General features: G+C 36.9%; 1 protein-coding gene across 3 annotated transcripts in view; it reads right to left on the bottom strand.

The window, feature by feature from the left end:
* Positions 1 to 21,470, bottom strand: part of SEMA3D (semaphorin 3D) — a 178,990-nt gene that overhangs the window by 16,592 nt on the left and 140,928 nt on the right. For all 3 annotated transcript variants that reach the window (XM_074367555.1, XM_074367556.1, XM_045510441.2), the window contains 6 exons: positions 19,623 to 19,767; positions 10,677 to 10,899; positions 8,454 to 8,542; positions 6,571 to 6,612; positions 3,600 to 3,757; positions 1,357 to 1,421 (listed from right to left, as the gene is read on the bottom strand). In XM_074367555.1, coding sequence (XP_074223656.1) covers positions 1,357 to 1,421; positions 3,600 to 3,757; positions 6,571 to 6,612; positions 8,454 to 8,542; positions 10,677 to 10,899; positions 19,623 to 19,767 — 722 coding nt within the window. The remainder of the gene's footprint in view (positions 1 to 1,356; positions 1,422 to 3,599; positions 3,758 to 6,570; positions 6,613 to 8,453; positions 8,543 to 10,676; positions 10,900 to 19,622; positions 19,768 to 21,470) is intronic.

Here is a 21,470-nt window from a genome sequence, read left to right as displayed (position 1 = left end):
ATCACTTATATGTGGAATCTAAAAAAAAGGACACAAAGGAACTTATCTACAAAATAGAAACAGACTCATAGACATACAAAACAAACTTACAGTTACTCGGAGGGAAAGAGGGTGGTAAGGGATAAATTGGGAGTCCGAGATTTGCAGATACTAACTACTATATATAAAATAGATAAACACCAAGTTCATACTGTATAGCACAGGGAACTATATTCAATATCTTGTAGTAACTTATATTCATTTTCATATTCTTTTTCACCATATCTATGTTCATGTATGACTGAAGCATTATGCTGTACACAAGAAATTGACACAATGTTGTAAACTGACTACAGTTCAATTATATATATATATATATAATTATTTTATATATATATGTATGTGTGTGTATATATATATATAATGTATATATATATATATAAAAGAATTCTCTGCCAGCCCATCAGTTACAGACTATGAAATCTGGGTCGTTTATCCAGTGGTGGGTGGTTACTAACAATGTGATGAAGAGAAGGCAGTTCTTTTCTCCCTCTAGTTGTGTGTGTGTGTGTGTGTGCGCACATGTATATATTTTCTATCACAAGGCAGAGCTGGAGAGTGGGAAGTAACCAAAACTCTGGAATATACTCTTACAGATTTTTTTCTCTATTATCAGAGTCACTCAACAGACCTACTCTTGATTCTGCACTCTGCACTCTGCCCTTCGCATACTCAGATTTTCAAAATCTTCCCATTTATGACAGTTACTCTGACAGTACAGTGTCTGGTGATCTCTTTTTTGCTAAACTCCCACATCACTAATTGTGCCTTATGACATCTCCCCAAAGAACTGCAAGCTCTCTAAGGAGGCTTTCTGTCTCAAACTATACCCAGGACAATTATATGCACAGAGAAGTCACTTAATAAATATTTACTGATTGCATGGATATACAGATTAATAAGTGACTACAAATAATGCGTAGGCTACTAACATTTCTTTCCAGTAAGTGCCAGCACTTTTATCAAACTTTCTGGGAGGGTCTCTGTAAGTTTACTCTAAACGTCCATATGTTTTGGACTATATTCTGCTTTATCTCTAATAGCAGCGGTTTCAAACTTTACAAGGATGGATAAGGCATTACAAAAGGAAAAAAAAAAAGGTATAGGAATTTTAAAAGCCATATGAAACAAATAACAATATAACAGAGAATTACTCACTTAAGCACGTGAATAGGGGTGCTTTTCCAGAACACAAGCATTACACAAAATGAGATCTTCCTATATAATAGATGCTTTAAGTCGTAACGTGAAAAAGACACATGAAGAGTAGGCTTAAAATTTTCCAGGGGAGAAAAAGCGTAGTAAACCTATACTTACTGTCTTCTATGTCCCAGCACTGCGTGATTGGGTCCCCATACTTCACGTCTTGGCGTCTAGCTCGCCTGTAAAAAATGGATTAAACTGTTTAGAGCTTCCAGCATGATCGCTGGAAAATACAGTGTCTACATCTAACACTAGTAACAGTGGCAGGCGCAGAACCATGCTTGTTTTATACTTAGCCTAAATGCAGGTCATTATTCCAATCACTCCAGCATTAATTCAAGTATTCAAATACGACTAGTGGCAGAATGAATCCTGTTTTGGCAATAAGATGATCAGAATCTTATACTGAACTACCACAATTTTCTTTTTCTCTGACTTTGGACAAATTATTCAACAGAACAGGTTGAATATAAGTGTAAGCCAGTTTTCATATCCATCAGATGAGGGTACCTATCTCTACCCTGTTTTTCCAGTCAGTCATCGGGGAAGTACTAAGATATAAAAGAGCTTTAGTTCGTGAGTAAGAACGTACACACAAATACAAAATGACTTCGTTATTATACTGATTTGATTAAGCAATGAGATAAATATCCTTTGAAAGCGAAGTTCAAGTCTGAGATGGCATGAATGGCTAGATGTTATTTCTATCTGCTGACACACAGTTCACACTGTTTCTGTGATAGGAGTGGTGATGATAAGAATAAAATAAGGGCCTTGTGCATTATCACTCATTTTCCTGAAGAGAAAATAGTAACCATTTTACAAAAAAAGAAAAAAAATGCTACATCTAAATTAAAGAAGGCTTACACTCAGAGTACAGTTTCATTCGCCTTGGCTATTTTATGTTGCCACATCAGAGGTCAGAGATGTCCCAGTAAGCCTTCTGAGATGCGTAGGGCCTTCCTTGAGGGGAATGCTGACCGGGTGACAACCCTGTGGAAGGCTCATCTATCATACACATGTATTTCTGGGCTCACATGGACATTATGTTAGGTAAGGGAGAACATCACAGTGGCATGTCTGCAAGATCAGAGATACAGTCTTGGGAAATACAAGAAGAAAAAATTATGATGGTCAAAGGTACATAAGGTCAAGAATGTTTTTAAATCTTGGCTTCTTAAGGAACAGGAACAATTCATCAAACTGAAGGTTCATTACCAACTAATGAGCATTCTTGTTTTTTAGCTTCTGGAAGAGAAAAGCATTCCCAAAGACTCAATAGGAGAGTATATTTTTGGTCAAACTGTAACGAAATGTTGGTGACATTTTACTTTCAACTTGAAATAATGGTATCTCCCTACTTACATTTAATTCAGAGATTTTAGGGAATATAAAAAGTCTCTGAATTTTAAGCAGTATCTGATTATGTACTATCTATTCAGTCTGTGATCCCTAGAACTGACCACTTGACAAATCAGTAAAATTTCAAAAAGGTAAAAGTGTGTATGTAGGAGTGGGGCTAGCACATGCTCACCTGTTATCTTCTTTTTTAAGACAAAAAAATGAAAAAATTTTCCATATACAGTATCCTGACATTTTACCTAGAAGATGAATGCTTTGAGCAATACTTTAGAAAATAGTATTGTATTACTATAATCCACATTTTAAAATAATGATATTTCAATATATTTAGCCACCATCAGTCATATTAATGAGCATTCAGGTTGTTTCCAGTAATTCTGCTACTGAAAGGCAGTGCTGAAATGAACATCAAACATATAATTTGTGGTACTTTTGCCCGTGTGTGTGTAGAATGAATTCCTAGCTGGGTATTACTGGCCCACAATAGCATTATTTTTAAGAGCCACATAGAGCAATAAACTACAAACAGCAGGATACAGACTGCTGTTTAAGTATATCTGAATGGTAGAAACTGACCAACTTAGAGTAAAAGTAAAATTTGTACAGTCACTGGGGTGCGCTTTGAGCTGTATATACACTTTTACATACATGTATTTATACATTATTGGTAAAATAATAACTATGAGTATATATGTATTTAGAAATAAGAAGAGAAGAAGGGAGGACTGCACAAAGGGTAAAGTAGTAAAGAAAGCAAACTTTCCACAGTTTTTGACACAGACGGAGGAAAAGGACATTAACAATTTATCGGAATTTTGTAAAGTTGTGAAACCGAGGATAATCATCAGTTAGATCCATTAAACCTATAACCTGTCTTCGTTTATCACAGACCATGTTTTCTATATTTTTCTCTTTAAACTACAAGGCAAGGTACTTGTGTAAGATATTCATTGTGCAGAAAAGAAGCCCCCGTGGTAACTTGATGTGCCTCTCACCTTTTTGAAGTGGGTGCGTATCGAGAACATGCGTTTCCGTCCCAGGCACAGTAGGGGTCCCTGGCAAGACAACAGTCTGCACAAGCTTTCCCGTAAGTGCCGCATCTGTGCAAGGAGAGCTGAACCAATCCATCTCGGGACCCGATGTACAATTGTTGCTGCAAATCAGGCAAAACAAATGAATTAGAAGCATCTTTCAGACTAGTCTTAAGAACTTCCCTTTCTGGAATACCACATCACAGATCTCAGTCTGTCTCCTCGGGTGCCCTGCCCCTTATAAACACTTGCTCAGAAACCTGATGAAGAATAAGATGAGTCAATCACTTCTACCCCTGGCAGGATGATGGCTGGAGGATGTTGATGCTGAACTGGACAGCATTCTACAGAGCTAGAGTAACCTTGGCAGTAATTTAAGAAGGTCAAAAACCAGCTGCTAGACAGAGGAATTAAGATGTCAGATTCTTTCCTAATAGTTGCAAACACACTCTGGTAGATGACACCAAGCACAGATGCTAGAGGCAGCACTGATGGTCTCCTGCCACGGGTTCTTACAGAAGAGGTGACCGAAAAGAGGTTTGAAAACCTTTCCTGTAGTTTTTAACGAACCATTTCGTTTGCTAATGAAGTACAGATCCCTGAAGGAAAATGAGTTATAAGTGGGAGAGAAAGTATTTGGTATCACCGGGAAAAAAAAGCATTCAGGAGGCTTGTGGGATGACACATCACACATGAAAGCCTGCAAGGTACTGACAAGCTTAGCACATAAGATGACATTTTGAAAATAAGTCTTGCAACGAATGCACTGCTCTTTATGTGTATTTATTTGAGGGCATGTGGTGGTGGCAGGGGAGGGATGATATAAGTGAATAGACCATAATCTGTGCCTTCAAACAATGCACAATCAAGTTGAGTGGACCATGCCAGACTTTAAATGGAGGAAAAAATTCTGAGAAATAGATATTGGCACAAATATCCTATGTGTACTCAACCTTTAGAAATCTGTCTTATATCTTTACCACCCATTAAACCGTCAGTTAAGACCTCCTGGCTGCTAAATGCAATGCACATTGTTTAGTCTTTGTTTTATAAGCTAATTCTCTATAGCGTTTGACATAGTAAGACTACACCCTCCTTAAAACTGTCTTCCCTTTTTCCTCCTGTTCTCCCTCTTTATTTCTGCCCAAGACTTGTTTCCTTTGATGATTCCTTTCTTTGCATTGAATGCTGGGTATCCCTCTTTTCAATTCTCATCTTTCTCTTTGTACAAAGACTCAGAGGTATCTTGAAAACAACATACACATGCACATACCAGTTCCCCTAAATCTACTCTTCCTACCCTACCTTGACCAAGAGGCACCATCCCGGTCACCCCAGACACCCAGCTCCATCTGGGAGCTGTCTGTGAATCTTCTTTCTTCTCCTTCAGTGCCACCTTATCTCTCCGTCCTCTCATGTAGAGCTAATCTATTTCCGCCTCTCCCTCGCCACTGCCAGTCACAGTCCTTATCGTTTCTTCCCTGGATCACTTGTCAGTGTCCTAATATTTCCACTGGCTTCAGTCTTGTTTTCCAGCAACCCCACCTCTACCCCAGGACTCAGTCCATCCTCCACACTGCCGCACCTCAGTGATCTCTCTAAAAGGAAGAATCTCATCAGGAAATGTTTGAAATCTCTCAAAGTTTTCATTGTCTTGGGTAAACTTGTTCAACTTCTCAGGAGGGCTGACACATAAGGATGTGTCTCCTCTTGCTCTGTCTTACTTCCCCAGATTCATTTCCAGCCTCCCTGCCCCTTGAGCACACATATGCTCTGTGCTGTAGTTGCACACAAATGTTAGAATCTCTCACTCTTAACACCTTCTCAGATGTTCCCCTCTTCTGTCTGACATACACTTCCCCATTGCATCATCCCTTTTTATTTATCTGGTTAACTGCAGCATCCTTCCGAGCTCGAGTTACCTGTCTCTTAGCTACATGCCCCTGCTCCCCCAGCTCCCTCTGAGACCGGTTCCTCTCCGCTCTGTCTCCCTACGACACGGTTCCATTATCACTGGTTTGTCAGCATGCCCCCGTGTCTCCCACTTCCACCATGAGCTTCTGGAGGTTAAGGGCTATGTCATTCATCCATCTCTGTACCCTCCGAGGACAGTAGTAGAACTAAATCTTGAATGAGTGAAGAAATTAACAGAAAAGAATGAAAAGAAACCCTTTAGGTCTTTTTCCTAATAATCCCCGGACCATACTAGGCCTAGGGGATTAAGACAAGTTTGGCAACACCTTAATGTTGAACATATTCTCTAGCACACGACTTTCTTAAATCTTAGGGGCACATACAGAAATGGTAATGCAGGTCTGAACCTCTGGAATCAGCAGAGATTTGGAGTATTATATCCAAGAACTATGACATCACATTAAATATTATTGTTGTTATTAGCTGCCATTCACTTCACACTCAGAAGGCACCAGGTCTCTGCTTAGAATTTTGCATGCAGTATCCTATTTATTAGGAGGTAGATAGTATTTTTCTAGCTTTACTGTTGAGAAAATTGATTCCAGGAATGAGATATTAATTGGAAGGTTGACTGTTGGGCTATTTGCCACTGCAGTCCATAGTCTAACTCCTACACTCCTTGATTAAAAAACATTTTTAATGATTGAGGCTAGTATTCTACATGGATTTCTTATAGCCTTGAAAGAATGACATCCTTACGAGGCTAGGAAAGTGAGCTTAATTTTCAAGAGCCAAGGGAAAGGGAGAATGTATTATTCAATTAATAAAATTGGGTTCCATGTCTCTTAAGGCAAGGCTGAAACAATGGCCTGTAATCAGTTACTGAGGAAACAAACATTTCAAGTTTTTTACGCTATTCATAATTTAACTTCCAATTTCAATTAATTTTCCCTAAAATGAACTTTGATTCAAGCAATATGTTGCTTTCGTGGGTAATTTTTACCCAAAAATTAGGAAGTACCTGCTTCAGAGACAACTCCATGTTCAAGATGATTGATGAGTGCTGAAAAGGAAAGTTAAATGTTAGTAAAGATAATCACTAACAGTCTTTTATTTATAAGTAGTCAATATTTTGTTTTATCTTATACCAAAGATCATAGGAATAAACTTCAAGGCTCTGTTATATAGAGAAGAAAAGGATCTCAATGTTTGGTCTTTCCTTCCCATGTGTAGTGATTCAACCTTAATAGAAATTATCAAAATAGTTATTTTTAAATCTTATTAAAGAAAAATTACCTAACTGTGTGAGGAGACACTCTGCATTGAGAACAGTTCCAAGTTACCACAGGTTTCTCCCTTTTCTAAATCTGCTTATCTTAACTGCTTCCATATAATTCAAACTAGTGTTGACAAGAACATCTCCATAATTATTTATTACCTCTTTCTGCTCTTACTTAGATCAGTAGTTCAAACACTTGTTCAAGTAGCAGAGCTCTGAAAAGTTACAGTGCTCCTTGTGGGTGAACACAGTCCTTATAAAGCACTACAAGACACTGATGCTCATAATTTCATGATATGAACTAGGGCCAAGTTTTATTGGTATAAAATATCCCTCTATGCATACAGTATAAAATTAGAAACATGAACACAAAAGTTACCAAACTAAAAGGATGGAGTGTTTAACAAAGTTTTCATCTCTCTCTGTATCTATATTGCTTGCTATTCATTCATTCCTTAACCTGCCAATATTTACTAATCGATAAACAGTAGCAGATTTTTTTTTAAAAATTAGAAAATATATTAAAAAATGAAAAGAAAAATGTTAAATGAGAAACTTCTTTCCAATAACTTTTTTTATGAATTAAGAAAACAGGTTCATGACTGAATCTTAACTGGGGAATCCCAACAGTTCGTCCTGACCACTAACAACCGCTCAGGAGACCTACTCTAACATGTGTTGTGGAGGCTTTACTTCTGGCCTCTGGGTTCACACTTGCATCTGACGTCGATTTTTCCCTTAGGAACCACCTAAGATTTTGTTTCTGTCAGATGCCAGATAGCAGGTCTTGTTCTTGTTAACTCCTTGATCGCTGTGATCATCACAATGTAAACAGGATTCTGTGGAGCCCAGCCTACCAATAACGTGAGCCCCTCACACTGGAAGACTCTACTGGCTCTTAAGGTGATAGATGTTTACACGGAAACAGTCTATTTTAATGAGCTGTCTCAACAAAAATGTTATGAAAGACACAGCATATTTTTAAAAGCTTTTCTAAGAAATGCAATTTTATTTTAACTTAATTTTTAGAAAGTAACTTTAAATTGAATTTTGTTGATGTACAGAGAATGCCGCAATTCAAATTTACTGCTCAAAGTCTAAAGACATTCCCCAAATCTGGAGATCTATTATTTCAGACCTACTAACTCTTTTGGTGGTTGAGGGGAATTTAGCATACATAAAGACTTACTATGATGCACCTTTAAAAAAAATTTCCTTACAGTAATGCAGGGACATATGATTTATACACACTCTACCAGTTTTCTCAAATTCAACTGAAGAAAAATTGGGAAGTAAAATGTACAAAGTAGAAAAGCATCTGGATAGTCAAAGAGACCCCAGGCTTTCATGTGCTGCGGCCGTTTGTCCGACCATATGCTTAGAGAAGCCAGTAGTGAAGGGTAATCTCGGAGCCCCAAGTTAGGTGATAGCTTACAGAGGAAAATGGGTCCCATTCTTACTTGCTTTTAACATTTTTTGCCTTCGCTTACAGAAAAGAAAAATAAAGGAGGTAATTGCAAAGAATTCTCTAGGAAAGGTGATGATATATGAAGACAAATGTGCCCTACGTCAAGAACTGCTCCGTGTCAGCATCTCTTGTCCAGGAACTCTGGCCCGAGTCTTACCTTGAAGACCTGTAACTCCTCCAGTACTACCTCTTCCATATTCCACTTCTCCTTTGAAATGCTGACCACTTTCAGGACTGTTCCAATGTCTGAAAAAATACATTACCCATGATCCTGCTGTGTCTACTTCAATGTTTAGTTAAGCATTTTCCTAGCAACCTTCAACATTGCTGCCCTCAGTTTTTCAATGCCTTTAAGAAATCAGGTTAAATAAAGCCTGCAGGAAGTGAAGCTTATTGTATATAATTCCTCCCTTCTGAAATATTATAGCTTTCAGTTCATAAAATACATATTCATAAAGAAAATATTAAAAGGCACATACTCAGAGTATATTCCTACCATAAGGAATATATATGTCTCCTTTAAATCTTAGTTGAAATGGTAACAAAAAGGGAACAACATTTTTGGAACTTAATTTAAAAGGATAAAATATATTAAAATAACGTATTTTCTCTCTCTTAGTGTAAGAAATATTTACTCAGTACTTATCTGATTCACCATGAAAGGCAAATAGATATATTTCCAAAAATCTTAACAAATGGAAGAGAACTCATTGGAACTACTTACAAGGGGGAAGTGGTAGCTCACTAACCAATGTATTTTACTTACAGAAACATAATTAGTGGGCTAGAAAATGAAATTTAAAAAAATTATTTTAGTTCAGTGTAAAAGACTATCACAAGTTTAATAATATAAACCCAGGATTGACATTAGGAAAGACACCTTAAATATAGCATCTTACATTGCAGTTCCACAAGGTGACGTTATGACAGAAAGATGAATAAGAAAAAAAGATCTCATTTGGAAATTAATGTATAGATTGATCTAGACAAAAAAAAAATTAAAAAATAGATGCCTTTAAACTTTAAGCACTGAAGTTGGAATCTATTAACATGTATGGTAATGATCCTGTTTACACAAATAGTCTGGATTGTTTAACTCTGTTACGTTTTAAAATGAAGATCTTTGGAAAAATATTAAATATTCATTTTCCAAATGTCATAATTGAAAATCTATCCACCTTAATAGCCTTACAATTTTCTCAGTAAAAGTTAGGTAGCACCACCTAGTGGCTAAGCGGCATTTCTGACACTGAACTGTGGAAGAACTAGCAGTGAGCTTTGGGTGGGCAGTGCAACTAAGTGGCAAACTCATTAGAATTCATGACAAACTAATTATTTCATGTTTTGACCCTTCAGTAGTAATCTCTGTAGTCTTGACAGCATCACTCATTTTCCTGGGCCTCGGTACTGCCATCTGCAACAGTCAGGTTGGACAACTGGTGTTCTTGAAAGTCCTCTGAGTCTGTCCTACAGATGCTTCCCGATAAGCCTAACTTCTGTAAAACGAATATTTTTCAAATAAATAATTCTAATTAAAATTCATCTGTGGTCCTAAAAACCTATTTCAATAAAAATGCCCATTTCTTTAAAAACCTATCAATTTCTATGTCTTTATGCAGTGCTTGCTCCATCAAAGTACATAACATCCAGGATGCAGTGCTTTTGTTTTAATGATACATGTTATCTTTCCTGCCATTAGAATTCATATGACATTTTCAGATACTACTTTTTTTGAGATGTACCAAATAAACAATACTTCTTCCTCTAAAAAAAAAAAGTGATCATTTTATAATTACTGAATTGGCAAGCAAAAAATAAGCAGATAAGATGGGCTCTAATAATGAAAGTGATGCCTGATCCTCAAAATTCAAGGACAGAAAAAATAATTACCGAGAAGTTTCTACTTTAAGATCTTTACAAATTTATGACTAACTTTTTTGAAAAGCCATCTTAAGTCAGCTAAGTCAATGATTCTCAAAGTTGGGTGAAGGGATCCTTTGGGGTAAGGTTATCAAATAAATACCTCTGTAGAGAGAGGGAAATGGGACTTTTGAAAATAAACATTGCCCACTCACTTAATTTCAGTCCACTGTCATTCAACAAATAACGTATTGAGAACCACCTCAACTACAGCAGGCACACTGCAGTCATAATACAGAAATATATGCTGAAATCTCATATAACATAAATGGAGGCGCCTGGAAGATATTTGTGACTGTCAGAGGCACATGTTAAGCAATTTTAAACTAAACACACTGACTAGGTATTAACTAATAATTACTGTTTGATTTTGGCCAATACATTTTTATGAAGTTTTCATTTTCTTTGTCTAATAATGAAAAATTCCTTTGCAAGAAAGCACAATCTGGTTCCAGCATACCTGTTCCAAGAAACATTACGTCATACTGGCCGTCTTCTGCGACAACGTGATCCACCACGATCTGTGTCAGTCTGTAATCCACATTGATGCGCTTGAACGTTGGTCCTCCCACAACTGGATAGACTGATTTATACATCACAGGGTGCCGCTTTATGAAACTGATGACATCATCTGGGAAATCTCGGGTGGACTTAATCAGTGGGTCATAGGTTTTGCTTGGACACTGAAAAGAAATGAGGAGGGAAGTAGACACTGTTCATGCACCTGAGAAATTACACTGCTAATAAAGTTTTTAAGGCTGATCATTAATAATATTAAAGGAATGGTCAACAGGACCGCTATGAAATCACATGTACATGTAAATAAATGCAGTTTATCTTGAGTGTATTTAAATCCAGTTTTTGCTTTCAAAATATTCTAAATTATTACAATAAAATATTATTCAGCCACACACAAAAATGGAATCTTACTATTTGCAAAACCATGGATGGACCTTGAGGGCATTATGCTAAGTGAAATAAGTCAGATAAAGACAAATACCAACTGATCTCACTTACATTAACAAACAAAAGAGCTCATACAATGAACAGATTGGTGGTTGCCAGAAGTCGGGTGGAGGGTGGGTGAAATGGGTCAAGGGGGTCAAAAGGTACAAAATCCCAGTTATAAGTCCTGGGGATGAAATGTACATCATGGTGACTATAGTTACTAATACTGTATTGCATATTTGAAAGTTGCTAAGAGACTACATCTTAAAAGTTCTCATCACAAGGAAAAAAATATGTAACTATGTTAGTGACTGATGTTAACTAGACTTCTGATTATTTTCCATTACATACAAATATTGAATCATTACATTGTACACTTCAAGCTAATATGTTGTATGTCAGTTATATCTCAGTAAAACATTAATTGTACACATATTTTAAATCTTTTATCAATGTCCAGCTGGGCTCTTACTTTCAAAATACTCTTTTCAGTTGCAGTAGCATAAATGAAAATTTATAATTCCAATCCCAAGACAATGTCTTTTCTTCCAAGAAGGCTGACTTCAGAAAACTGAATACAAAACCCCCACGCTAGGTATTTCCATTGTCTTGAACTGTTCTTTTGAATTAACCTCAGATCTCAAAAGACAACTGACTTTGCTTGTTGGCAGATAGAATGGCTAATGGTCATCACAGAGAACCTTCTGAAACAAATTATCCTGCTTTTTAAAGCTTCACAATGTTTCCTCCAAAAAAAAAAAAAAACTAAATTATATTCATTTACCTGTATTTTCTAAAGTTTCCACAGTGAGCTCTTTTCTTATGAAGATACATGGAATTTGAGTTGAAATAATTAAGACAGTAATCTATATATGCCATTATATTAAATTTCCTTTAATTAATGTAAAATTTCAGTTTTAAATTAAAACCAAGATTGTTAAAATGGAACAAATCAACATGTCATAAAATTACTTGTAGAAGAGTTTTAGTAGCTTGACATAATTATCTAGTTTTTCATAACTAGTGTGAAAATTTATTGTGAATAATTCAACAGCTCTTCCCTGAAAGAATCTGTGGGGAAACCCTCAGGGAATTTTTCACTTCTGTCTAAAATTGATTCTTGTGTGCTTTTTGGCATCCACTAACTCAGCAGTTAGCAGACCCTGCCCCCTGGTGGTAAAAGTAAAAAGTTCACACTGGTACAAATTAAATGAATTTGATGTGCCTCTATGCAAAAACATGAAGAGACTTGCGTCAGAATTTCATACATTTTTTTTCCCCAGCAGATACCTCCCCTACCACACGCTAAATCTATTTTATGATTTTATTATATTACAATTTAGGAAGTTATCTCAGAGAACTCTTCTGTAGTAGCACTTGAATTCTTGACTGGCTAATACATCATTTTGGAATGGAAAAGTTTGGCTATATGACGCAGGCATAGAAAAGAAAATGAGCTACATTGAGGAAAGTTGGTAAGAAAGTGCTGCTTTCTACCTATTTTACTTTGTAGACAAACTGGAAAAAATCTCCACTGACCTGAGCCATTATACACAACACTGATTAGAATCTTGTCAAGGCTCCAAATCTGTACTTCTCGGTCAGTAACATTCACAAGGGACAGTCTCAGGGAACTAAAGCTACTGGAGTTAGTCACCATATATGACCCCGACCTCAAATTTTACCGCAATAAAATCGTAAGTAGTTCACCAAATTACAAGAAATATCAAAGAAGTTGTACTTCAAAAAAAATCTGTTAATGATTTTCTATAAATAATTTGAGAATATCTTTTATCTTTCAGAAAAATCTTGCCTGTCTGAGCTTCAGAAGCTGATCTGTTCTTGGTATCTAGTGACTTGTCCCAGGTCTGCACTGAAGAGGTTAGAAATGTCCTAGAATGTTAGCCATTTGGTGACTCCTGAGCGTATTCTTAACTGAGTGTTGGAGTAAAGATCTCATTGTTTCTACCGTTTTGCCTTCAGCAAAGTGGAATCTGTCAACTCAGTAATGGAAGGCACCCTATGTTAAACAGATTAAGCTGTGACTCAAAATGGATATGGAGCTCGAAAGATGATACAAAGCTCTTGCCCAATTACAGGCTGCATGTTTGAGGCTCAGTCAAAAGCCATTCATAGTGGGCTTATCACTTACAATGCCTGCGGTACTATCTGTGGGTCTATCATTAAAATCAAAGCAAATGTGAGCTTTTTGGCCTGCATTACATTTTTGAGACAGCCCTCCAACTTAATAAAAACATCTTTTGATTTTGTAGCTGCAGTCATGCAGTAGCCAGTATTTCAAAAGAAATAATATCCTGCCATTCAAGCCAGTTTTTGGTATCAGATTTTCAAATCCCAAGAGATTTCAATGTGAGAAAGTATAGGGGAATGACGCTATGAACATTTAACAAAGAAACACAATTTTCCTCACTGCTCACCTCTGACAAAAAAGTTTAAGGATAATAAAAATGTAAGAAAAAAAAAAAAAAAGAAGAGAAGGAAGACCTGGTTTCTATTGAGTATTATAAATGATCTTTGAAGATGAATTTTTTCATGCGGCCGCTTTTCCGTATGGCATGTTGCCAGTGTTTGGATAAGATCTTTACCCTCTAGGTTGCTGTGTGTGATCTCTCCAGTCCCCGTCTCCACTCTGCTTTCACAAATGAAAGTGATTTGGTAGAGATACTCCCCGAGGTTTAAGATAGTACAGTCAGAACCACATATTGTTATTTTAGCACATGAAAAACGAGTGGAATGTTTCCTTTGACATTGTATAGCTGCGTCCGCACACAGATCTAAAAATAACTTGAGAAGCCAAGCATCTTATGCAGGTAAATGGAAAGTAGGAGAGAAAATTTCCATGAAGGAAAAAGCGTGTGGAAAAATGCTACATCTAAATAGCCATATCCAATTACTTTCCTTCCACAAATTCTAGAAAATTTTCCAATTGCAGCAGCTATACATCCCAGGTATTAAAAATCTAGTGAGTTTTTCTCTGTAAGTCTGTACTTTAAGTTCTCCCTGCTGACACAGTCCATCTGCATATACTGCAGAGGGCCCTAGAGTTCTGCCTCCAGCTTTCTAACACTTGCCTGACTTCCATCACTTCAGCTCCTGCGACTTTAAGAAGGAAACCAAGGAACTTATCTGTGTCTCCACCTACCATTTCAAAAACCTCTTAAGACAGTTTAAAATGTGAGGGGGCAAAAAGGACAGAGCTATTACCCAAACTCTAAAATGTCAGTATCTTGCTAGAAACAATACCAGCACAAGAGCAGGAGAGAAGAGGACCTGGCGGGGAAGCTCTGAGATGAAAGGGTAGGCCCGGAGGCAGCAAGCCCTGGTCCAGCGCCCGTCTCCCTCGCTGGCTGCCACCCTGACTAGGTGTGAGCACATTACGTTTGGCAGGGCTGCGTGTTTATAGGGGATCTTTAGTCCTGCAGTGGGAAGCAATGGATAAGGGGAGAAAAACGGGTTATGTCTAATGAGAGGACTTTGCCCCTTGGCAGGGCCCCAGACAGCTGCGACAAGTTTCCTCCCCCTGCAGCTTTGGGCTACTCTGCTGCAGCCTCCTTTTAAACAAATCAGAGGGCCACTAATGTGAGGGAAGACTGGCACGAGGAACGAGTGGAACCAGGCTTTCAATTTTTAGCAAAATGGGAAAATTAAGCTAAACATGTCAACAAGTTCGCTTTGTTTAATTTATAATGTAAAACATGCAGATGTAATAGGTGCCAGCCTATCCCTCTGCTTATTTTTCTAAGAGTCAGTTAATAACATGTATGAAAAAAGAAAGATGCTATATTCAGTACAAGACACAGAAAGGTTGGGGGTATAAATATACAGGTCAATCTACCTCTCTTTTTTTTTAAGGTTCTTTTTTCCAAGGAATTTCTGTACCTCAAAAAATGAAAACACTATTAAACATAGTAAGTGGGTATTAATCATGTTAATATTAATCATGTTAAGTGTTTTCATCACAATAATTTTTTTCAAAAAGTACTTTCTTCTCACCTTTCTGTAAGAGAATGGTTTAAAAACTGAAGCTCACTTTTAAGTAAACGTGCATTAATGTTTACGTTCATGTATAAATCATCAAACACCTTTATCAACACAGAATAAAACTACAGAGTAAATTTTAAATAATAAATCAAACATCAAAAACAACATCTTCTGCCTTTGCAGATCTTCCCCAGATTCTGTTATTTTGGGTCTGATCTCAGTTTGGTTTCCGCATCTGACCTGTGTTACTCACTGTATGGATTCTTCCATGCTGCATTTCACTTGGAACTTATTACTAAGACTCAGCAGTTCAATAATAATTGAAAAAGCCTATCTGAACAAAATACAGTCTGTGCAGACATTCTGTTTGGACACCAGAGGGCAAAAGAATCATATGCAGTGAAGGAATTCTGTTAGAGTAATTCTGTGCATTCTTGAGTTTCCAGGCTTATTAACATTGTGGAGTAGTGCTGTCACTCCAAGACTAGGAGTTCACGTTTGACTTTGTATCACAGGAAGTACAGAAGTCTGTCAAATTTTTAAAAATTAAGTAGCTATGACACACAGGAAGTTCTAGTGTGTATTTACCGGAGTGAGTGTTTCACCAGAAGGCACTTTGGGAGAACAACTTCGAACTCACCCTTAGCAGCATGGACGAGAAAAGATACACCCAAAGGTGGTTTTTAAAATAATCTATTACAAATTTTTAACCTAAGTGGAAAACGGCTTTCAGTAAAGATCTTGACATTTCAACAGAAAGCAAATTACTCAGCAACGCTTTTTTAAAGTAAGATGTGTTCCCCCAAATTAGAATAAAAGAGATGGCAAATGCAATAAGGCTTTGACACTTGATCATCATTTTTGTAGGGAACAGATCACTCCCTGGTGAAACAAGGGAAGGTTCTGTCTGGCTGTTCGATTTTATCACTTTGAAGGCAGAACGGCGTGGAGGTTGATGGCATTTGACTTGGAGTATGTGGGTCTCAGCTGAATCCCAGTCTCACCATCTCAGACCATGAGACCCTGAGCACATGCTTACCCTCACTGGGCTTCTTCTTACCTATATAAGTGGATAGTAATATCTACACCGTTCATTTTGTTTCTAAGGATGTACTAAGATAACAGAGAAGTCTTTACCACTGACTCTGATCATGAGATGGGCTCAATAACGGTTTTTGACTAAAATTTCCAAACCAGAGGTTTGTAGAAGATAAGAAACGTCTTAGCATCACTTAAACAAAAATTGCTGAGATTAGGCTGCTTAAAAAAAAAAAAAAAAAAAAAACACATGAGCAAGAATGTCAGGAGAATATGTAAAAACTAAATGCAGCCAGTTTGAGATAGGGCATTCAGTAGTATATCTAGCAGATGAATTTAGGGGAGAGGTGAATACTGGAGAATATTAAAGAACAAAGGAGAGAGGACTGGTCAGAAAACCCCAACTCCCCTCTTCATTCTGCTGTGTTTGGTGACATGATACTGAGAAAGTTATTATTCTGGGCATTTGCTTCCTTCCCTGTACAACGAGGCTGAATTGCATGGTCTCTCTCATCCATTCTGGTTCTTGGATTCTCAAACTTAACAAGAGCCCTTATTTGATACACCACGGAATATAATGTCAGTTATTAAATGACAGCTATTTAAATATGTTAGTTCATTAAAAGCATATTTGTGTAACAAATTTTCATATCAGATAGCACCAACCCTCCAAGTGTAAAACATAATGTGAAAAATCTGAGTAAGAGCAAATAAAATTAAGACATCATGTTAAAAATAACTCAAGAATTAATGAAGCAAAAGGTTAAAAATGTATGTATGGTTTCAGACACCTTCTAATTTGGTCACAGATTTCATGGAGAATACAAAACTAACTGGTTATTTAGAAATAACTGGTCTCCTTTGGTTATGGTAGCTTTCTTGATACACATGCAAATCTTTCAGTGGGAGTGGTCATCACTATTCTTACACAGAACCAAATGGAAAAAGATAGTCAATAAAAAAAATAGTTTAAAAATACCTCAGTGATATTATTTTACACAAATAAATTATTTAGCTTATCTGGCTGCTCCTCATCTAAAACCAACACAGACATAATCTGAGTTTAGCGCAGAACAAGAAAGAACGCCTCTTTTAACCCAAACTACAAAGAAAGATAAATAATCTCTGACAGTAACTAGGATATATTTTTCTTTCCCTAAATGCTATGAAAGGACATAATGTACCTGATCAAACAGAGTTTTCTGCCGCAGTCCCCCCAAGGGAGGCTTTGTCTTTTTGTCTCTGCTACCAACAGTGTGAGTATGGGCCAACCGATTAAAGGTTAGTTAAAAGGCATAATTTTCAAAGCTTAGTCTCAGATGCAAATGTGTTGACACATTTACAAAAGCACAGAGATTCTGTGAGAAATACTGATGTTTAGAAAGGATAAAAGAATAACTTTGTTAAATGTCACTTCATTATGCCTGATACTATTATTCCTTTTCTAAACTGTTAAAGAGAAGTATTTTTTGGTAGTTTGGATGAAGCTTCTTCCTTAGATAACTTTGAACCCTTCAAGAAAATATCTACAGTGTAACCATTGTGTATTTGGAGTACTCCAACAGCGAAGGATGCTCTGGTCAACATAATGTGGTGCTTCTTTTGATGAAAACCTCTCCTCGCTGACATTTATGTTTCCTCTGGGGGAGGGGGTCACTTACGCGTGGGAGAGGTGACCTGCGCTAACGGGGAAAGTCATGTAACGTGGGCATTGTCTTTAAGCACCAAGACAGTCACAGCTCTCTCGGGCAGGACCAGAGATGTGGTAACCACACGCACCTCTGCAGCACCTCCAACCTGCACTGTCACTGGAAAGTGACATGAGCTGGATGTATCGGCAGGAGGTCATTTTGAGGACTAATTTCCACATCTTAGTATTAGAAGAGTCAACTACTGTACAGAGGTAGGCAAATCATTTTCTGGAATTAATGCAGATGGTTTTAGTTCCAAGTTCTTTCTCCAGTAACATCCAGATAATTGAATCTTTTTTTAATGGCATGAATGGTCCCAGTCTTTATTTTTTAAAACAAACTCATGTAGAAAGAACTCAGAATGAGTCTATGATACTTAACAACAAAAGTATGGTAAAATTCTCCCAACTAGAGATCCCCCTGAATTTTAACCATCCTCTTCAAAAAAAAAAAAAACCCTCAAACTTCATATGTATACATACATATATATATTTCATGTAGATATATAATGACTATACATTACATATATAGTATGTATATTCAGTAAAAGATCTTTTGTGGAAGAGAAAATAGATATAATTTAACATACACATTTATCAATATAGTATCAGAGTTCAAGGACTAAGAGCTTGGACTCTGTCACCAGAAGACCCGGGTTTAAAACTCAACTGCACCGCTTACTAGCTTCCTGACGCTGGGCAAGTTACTGCACCTCCCTGTGCCTGAGCCTGCTCACCTGTGACCTGGCATGAATAATAACAGCACTTGCTTCACAAAGTCATTATAAAGATTATATTAAGATTTGTAAAGAATTCAGAAAGCCTGGCTACCAGCTATTTCCCCTTTAAGAACAAACATAGGAAAAGATAAAAAGTAGAATTAGATGGGTTAAGTCAACAATTTTTCTGAGATTTTGATGATTATTTTAGAGCTCGTGGTAGAAATATTCATAATGTATCCTAAATTTTTTAAAAAAGACATTTTACCTTTATATTTGGTCAGTTAACCACTCCTAAAATATTTAAATAACAAACTGTTTTAACCACATCATCAAAAGCCTTCCATTTATAATGCACATACAGATTTTAAAAGTTTTTTTAAACAGATGCATAAACTCTAAAACACATTTCTTACTTGTTTTATTGTTTTATCTCTGCTCGAAACATGATTTATGCTATTTGAATAGAATTTTGGACTCAGAATTCTCTGGATCTTTTCCACATCTAAGATATGCAAATAATTCCAAAGTGCAACAGGACAAATAAAGTATGAATGCAGAACGAGGGGTGGTCATTTAAATGAACGATTATAGGTGATGTAGTCTTTTTAGAGTAGAAGTGGGGACAAGAAGCCTCCAGCTATATGCGGAGCTGTATGTGAGGAATGAATGCTAATATTCCATCTAACTTGGAATATTTGTCATTAGAGATACCACATCGTTTTGACAATTCTATAGACATATTGAAGGTAAACACTATATTCTCAGGGTAGTCTGCTCCTTACAGTATAGTCCATTGTTTCCTGTAGTACTTAAAATTCTTACTCAAAAGAAAACTGTTAAGTTCCAGTGTAGGCCAGACATGCTAATACATCACTGTAAATAAATAATTATTATTTTAAAAACCACAGTGCATGTTGCTGTGGTGATTAGCATAGTTTATTCTAATAGAATTAGGAAGAGAATTTGGGCTTAAGAAAATAATTTGATTACTAAGTTGGATACATACTGTGCCAGGTCGGGGGTATGGGATTCTTCCATCATACTGCACCCAGCGATGGTCTGCGCTTTCCTTATGAGCATATGGACCATTGAAGACTGCTCTGATGTCAGCCATGCTATACACACACACAGCAGAGCCTTTGAAGATGGAGCTGGAAAAAAAAGCAACATGATTCAATCATTCACAGGTTCATTCAGTGGACAGTTATTGAGCACATGCTGTTGCCAGGTGCTGTGGACAAATTTATTCAGGACATTCTATTTGACAGCTGCAGACAAAATGTGCATCTGTCCTCAAGGAACTTACAGCCTCAAGGAGTTTTATAGAATAAAGTTTGGTAACAGTTGCATTACAGGTAATTATAGTAAGGTAACCAAGCACGCAGATGGGTACCCAATACAGGGCTGTCTGTTAAGTTTTCAGGGAGTACATACCATCTAAACTGACCTTAATGGATAAATAGGAATTGCTTAGAAATTTAAAATATTGAAGAACAGAAAGGAATATGCGAGAAAGAGTATTAACATCTATTCACTTGCTCTTGAATTGTACTTGAAGTTATTACAGCAAAATGCCTTCTAAAGAACTTACAAAATAAAAAGTTACATTACTCATTTTTTTAAAAAGGAATATTTAGATTTGTAATACTAAACATCTCATTTATCTATTTTCTTTAAGTGAGTGAATATCCCTAAATACTGGATATTAATAATTTCCTTATGTAATTTTTATTAATTTAAAAAATGTTGAAACGATCTTTTGCTGCTCCTTTTGAGTTTCTGAGTTTATGTATGTAACTTATCTGATGCTAACACTAATGGTGATCCCACAGGAGGGGAGCACGCACAAGCAAGCAGCAGAAAGCTCCATGGGAATTCTGCACATTTTTGTAAACTAATGATGAACATCGTCAGCACTGTCATCAGGTATTTCCTTTTTGTTTAATGTCTGGAAATTAAAAGACACATTCTGAGTCTAAAACTTTCAACGATCCCTGTTCTGAAACAAGACCTCCCTTTATGCTCCCTGAGAGACATCATCTCAGCACAACGCAAGGGCGCTTAGGCTTCTCTAGCGAGAAACTCCATCATTAATATTCTTTGAATGACATTAATGGGACGCATTGGGAGCTGGTGATAAACAGGCAGCTGGGAGAAAACCAGCTGCTAAGAAGGCAGCTGATGTTCCCATCAAAACCCCATGATCTGCCTGTGGTATTTTAAAGGAACGATGCATTGTGCTTAATGGCACTGCTGTTATTGTGGGTTAATTACATCCTCTCCTTGGACCAAGGATGCGACTGGCATCCCGATGTTACCTGAGTCTTCAGGGCAGTATTAAAAACAGAACAATAAAGTACACCAAGAACAAAGATCTGACTTGTAACGTCACACGCTGGGTGGCCAGACTCTCGGTAGGAGAAAAAGAGAACTATATTGGGGCTACATTTCCCTGGCACCCATCTGTGCCTCGCGTGTGAAACACCCAGTGACTTCAAAGAAAATCCTGTGCTGGAAAGATGCCGAGAGAAGTAGGGTGGAGACGAGTAACGTGAGCGACTACAGGCACTTACTCTTCCTGTGCCCTTTCAGTTCAGGTATCACTTGGTACAAACACAGAGTTCAGCACAGCAGCTCCTTAGGGCATCGTCTTTATTCTCATATTTAAATGTTCACATTCTATATCTTATAAGGAACAAATAGCATTTTGTTTTTTGATATATTCCAAACCAATAGTACATACATTTCAGTTAATACATAAAATATTGTGAATGAAATGATAGTAATGTCTCAGAAAATAAATTATAATTTGCCTACAAAATATTTTAAGAATTTATTCAAAGGGAAGCAACAG

The sequence above is a fragment of the Camelus bactrianus genome, chromosome 7 (genome assembly GCF_048773025.1).
Source record: "Camelus bactrianus isolate YW-2024 breed Bactrian camel chromosome 7, ASM4877302v1, whole genome shotgun sequence".
Taxonomy (NCBI): Eukaryota; Metazoa; Chordata; class Mammalia; order Artiodactyla; family Camelidae; genus Camelus; species Camelus bactrianus.
This window is presented reverse-complemented; position numbering and strand designations above follow the sequence as displayed.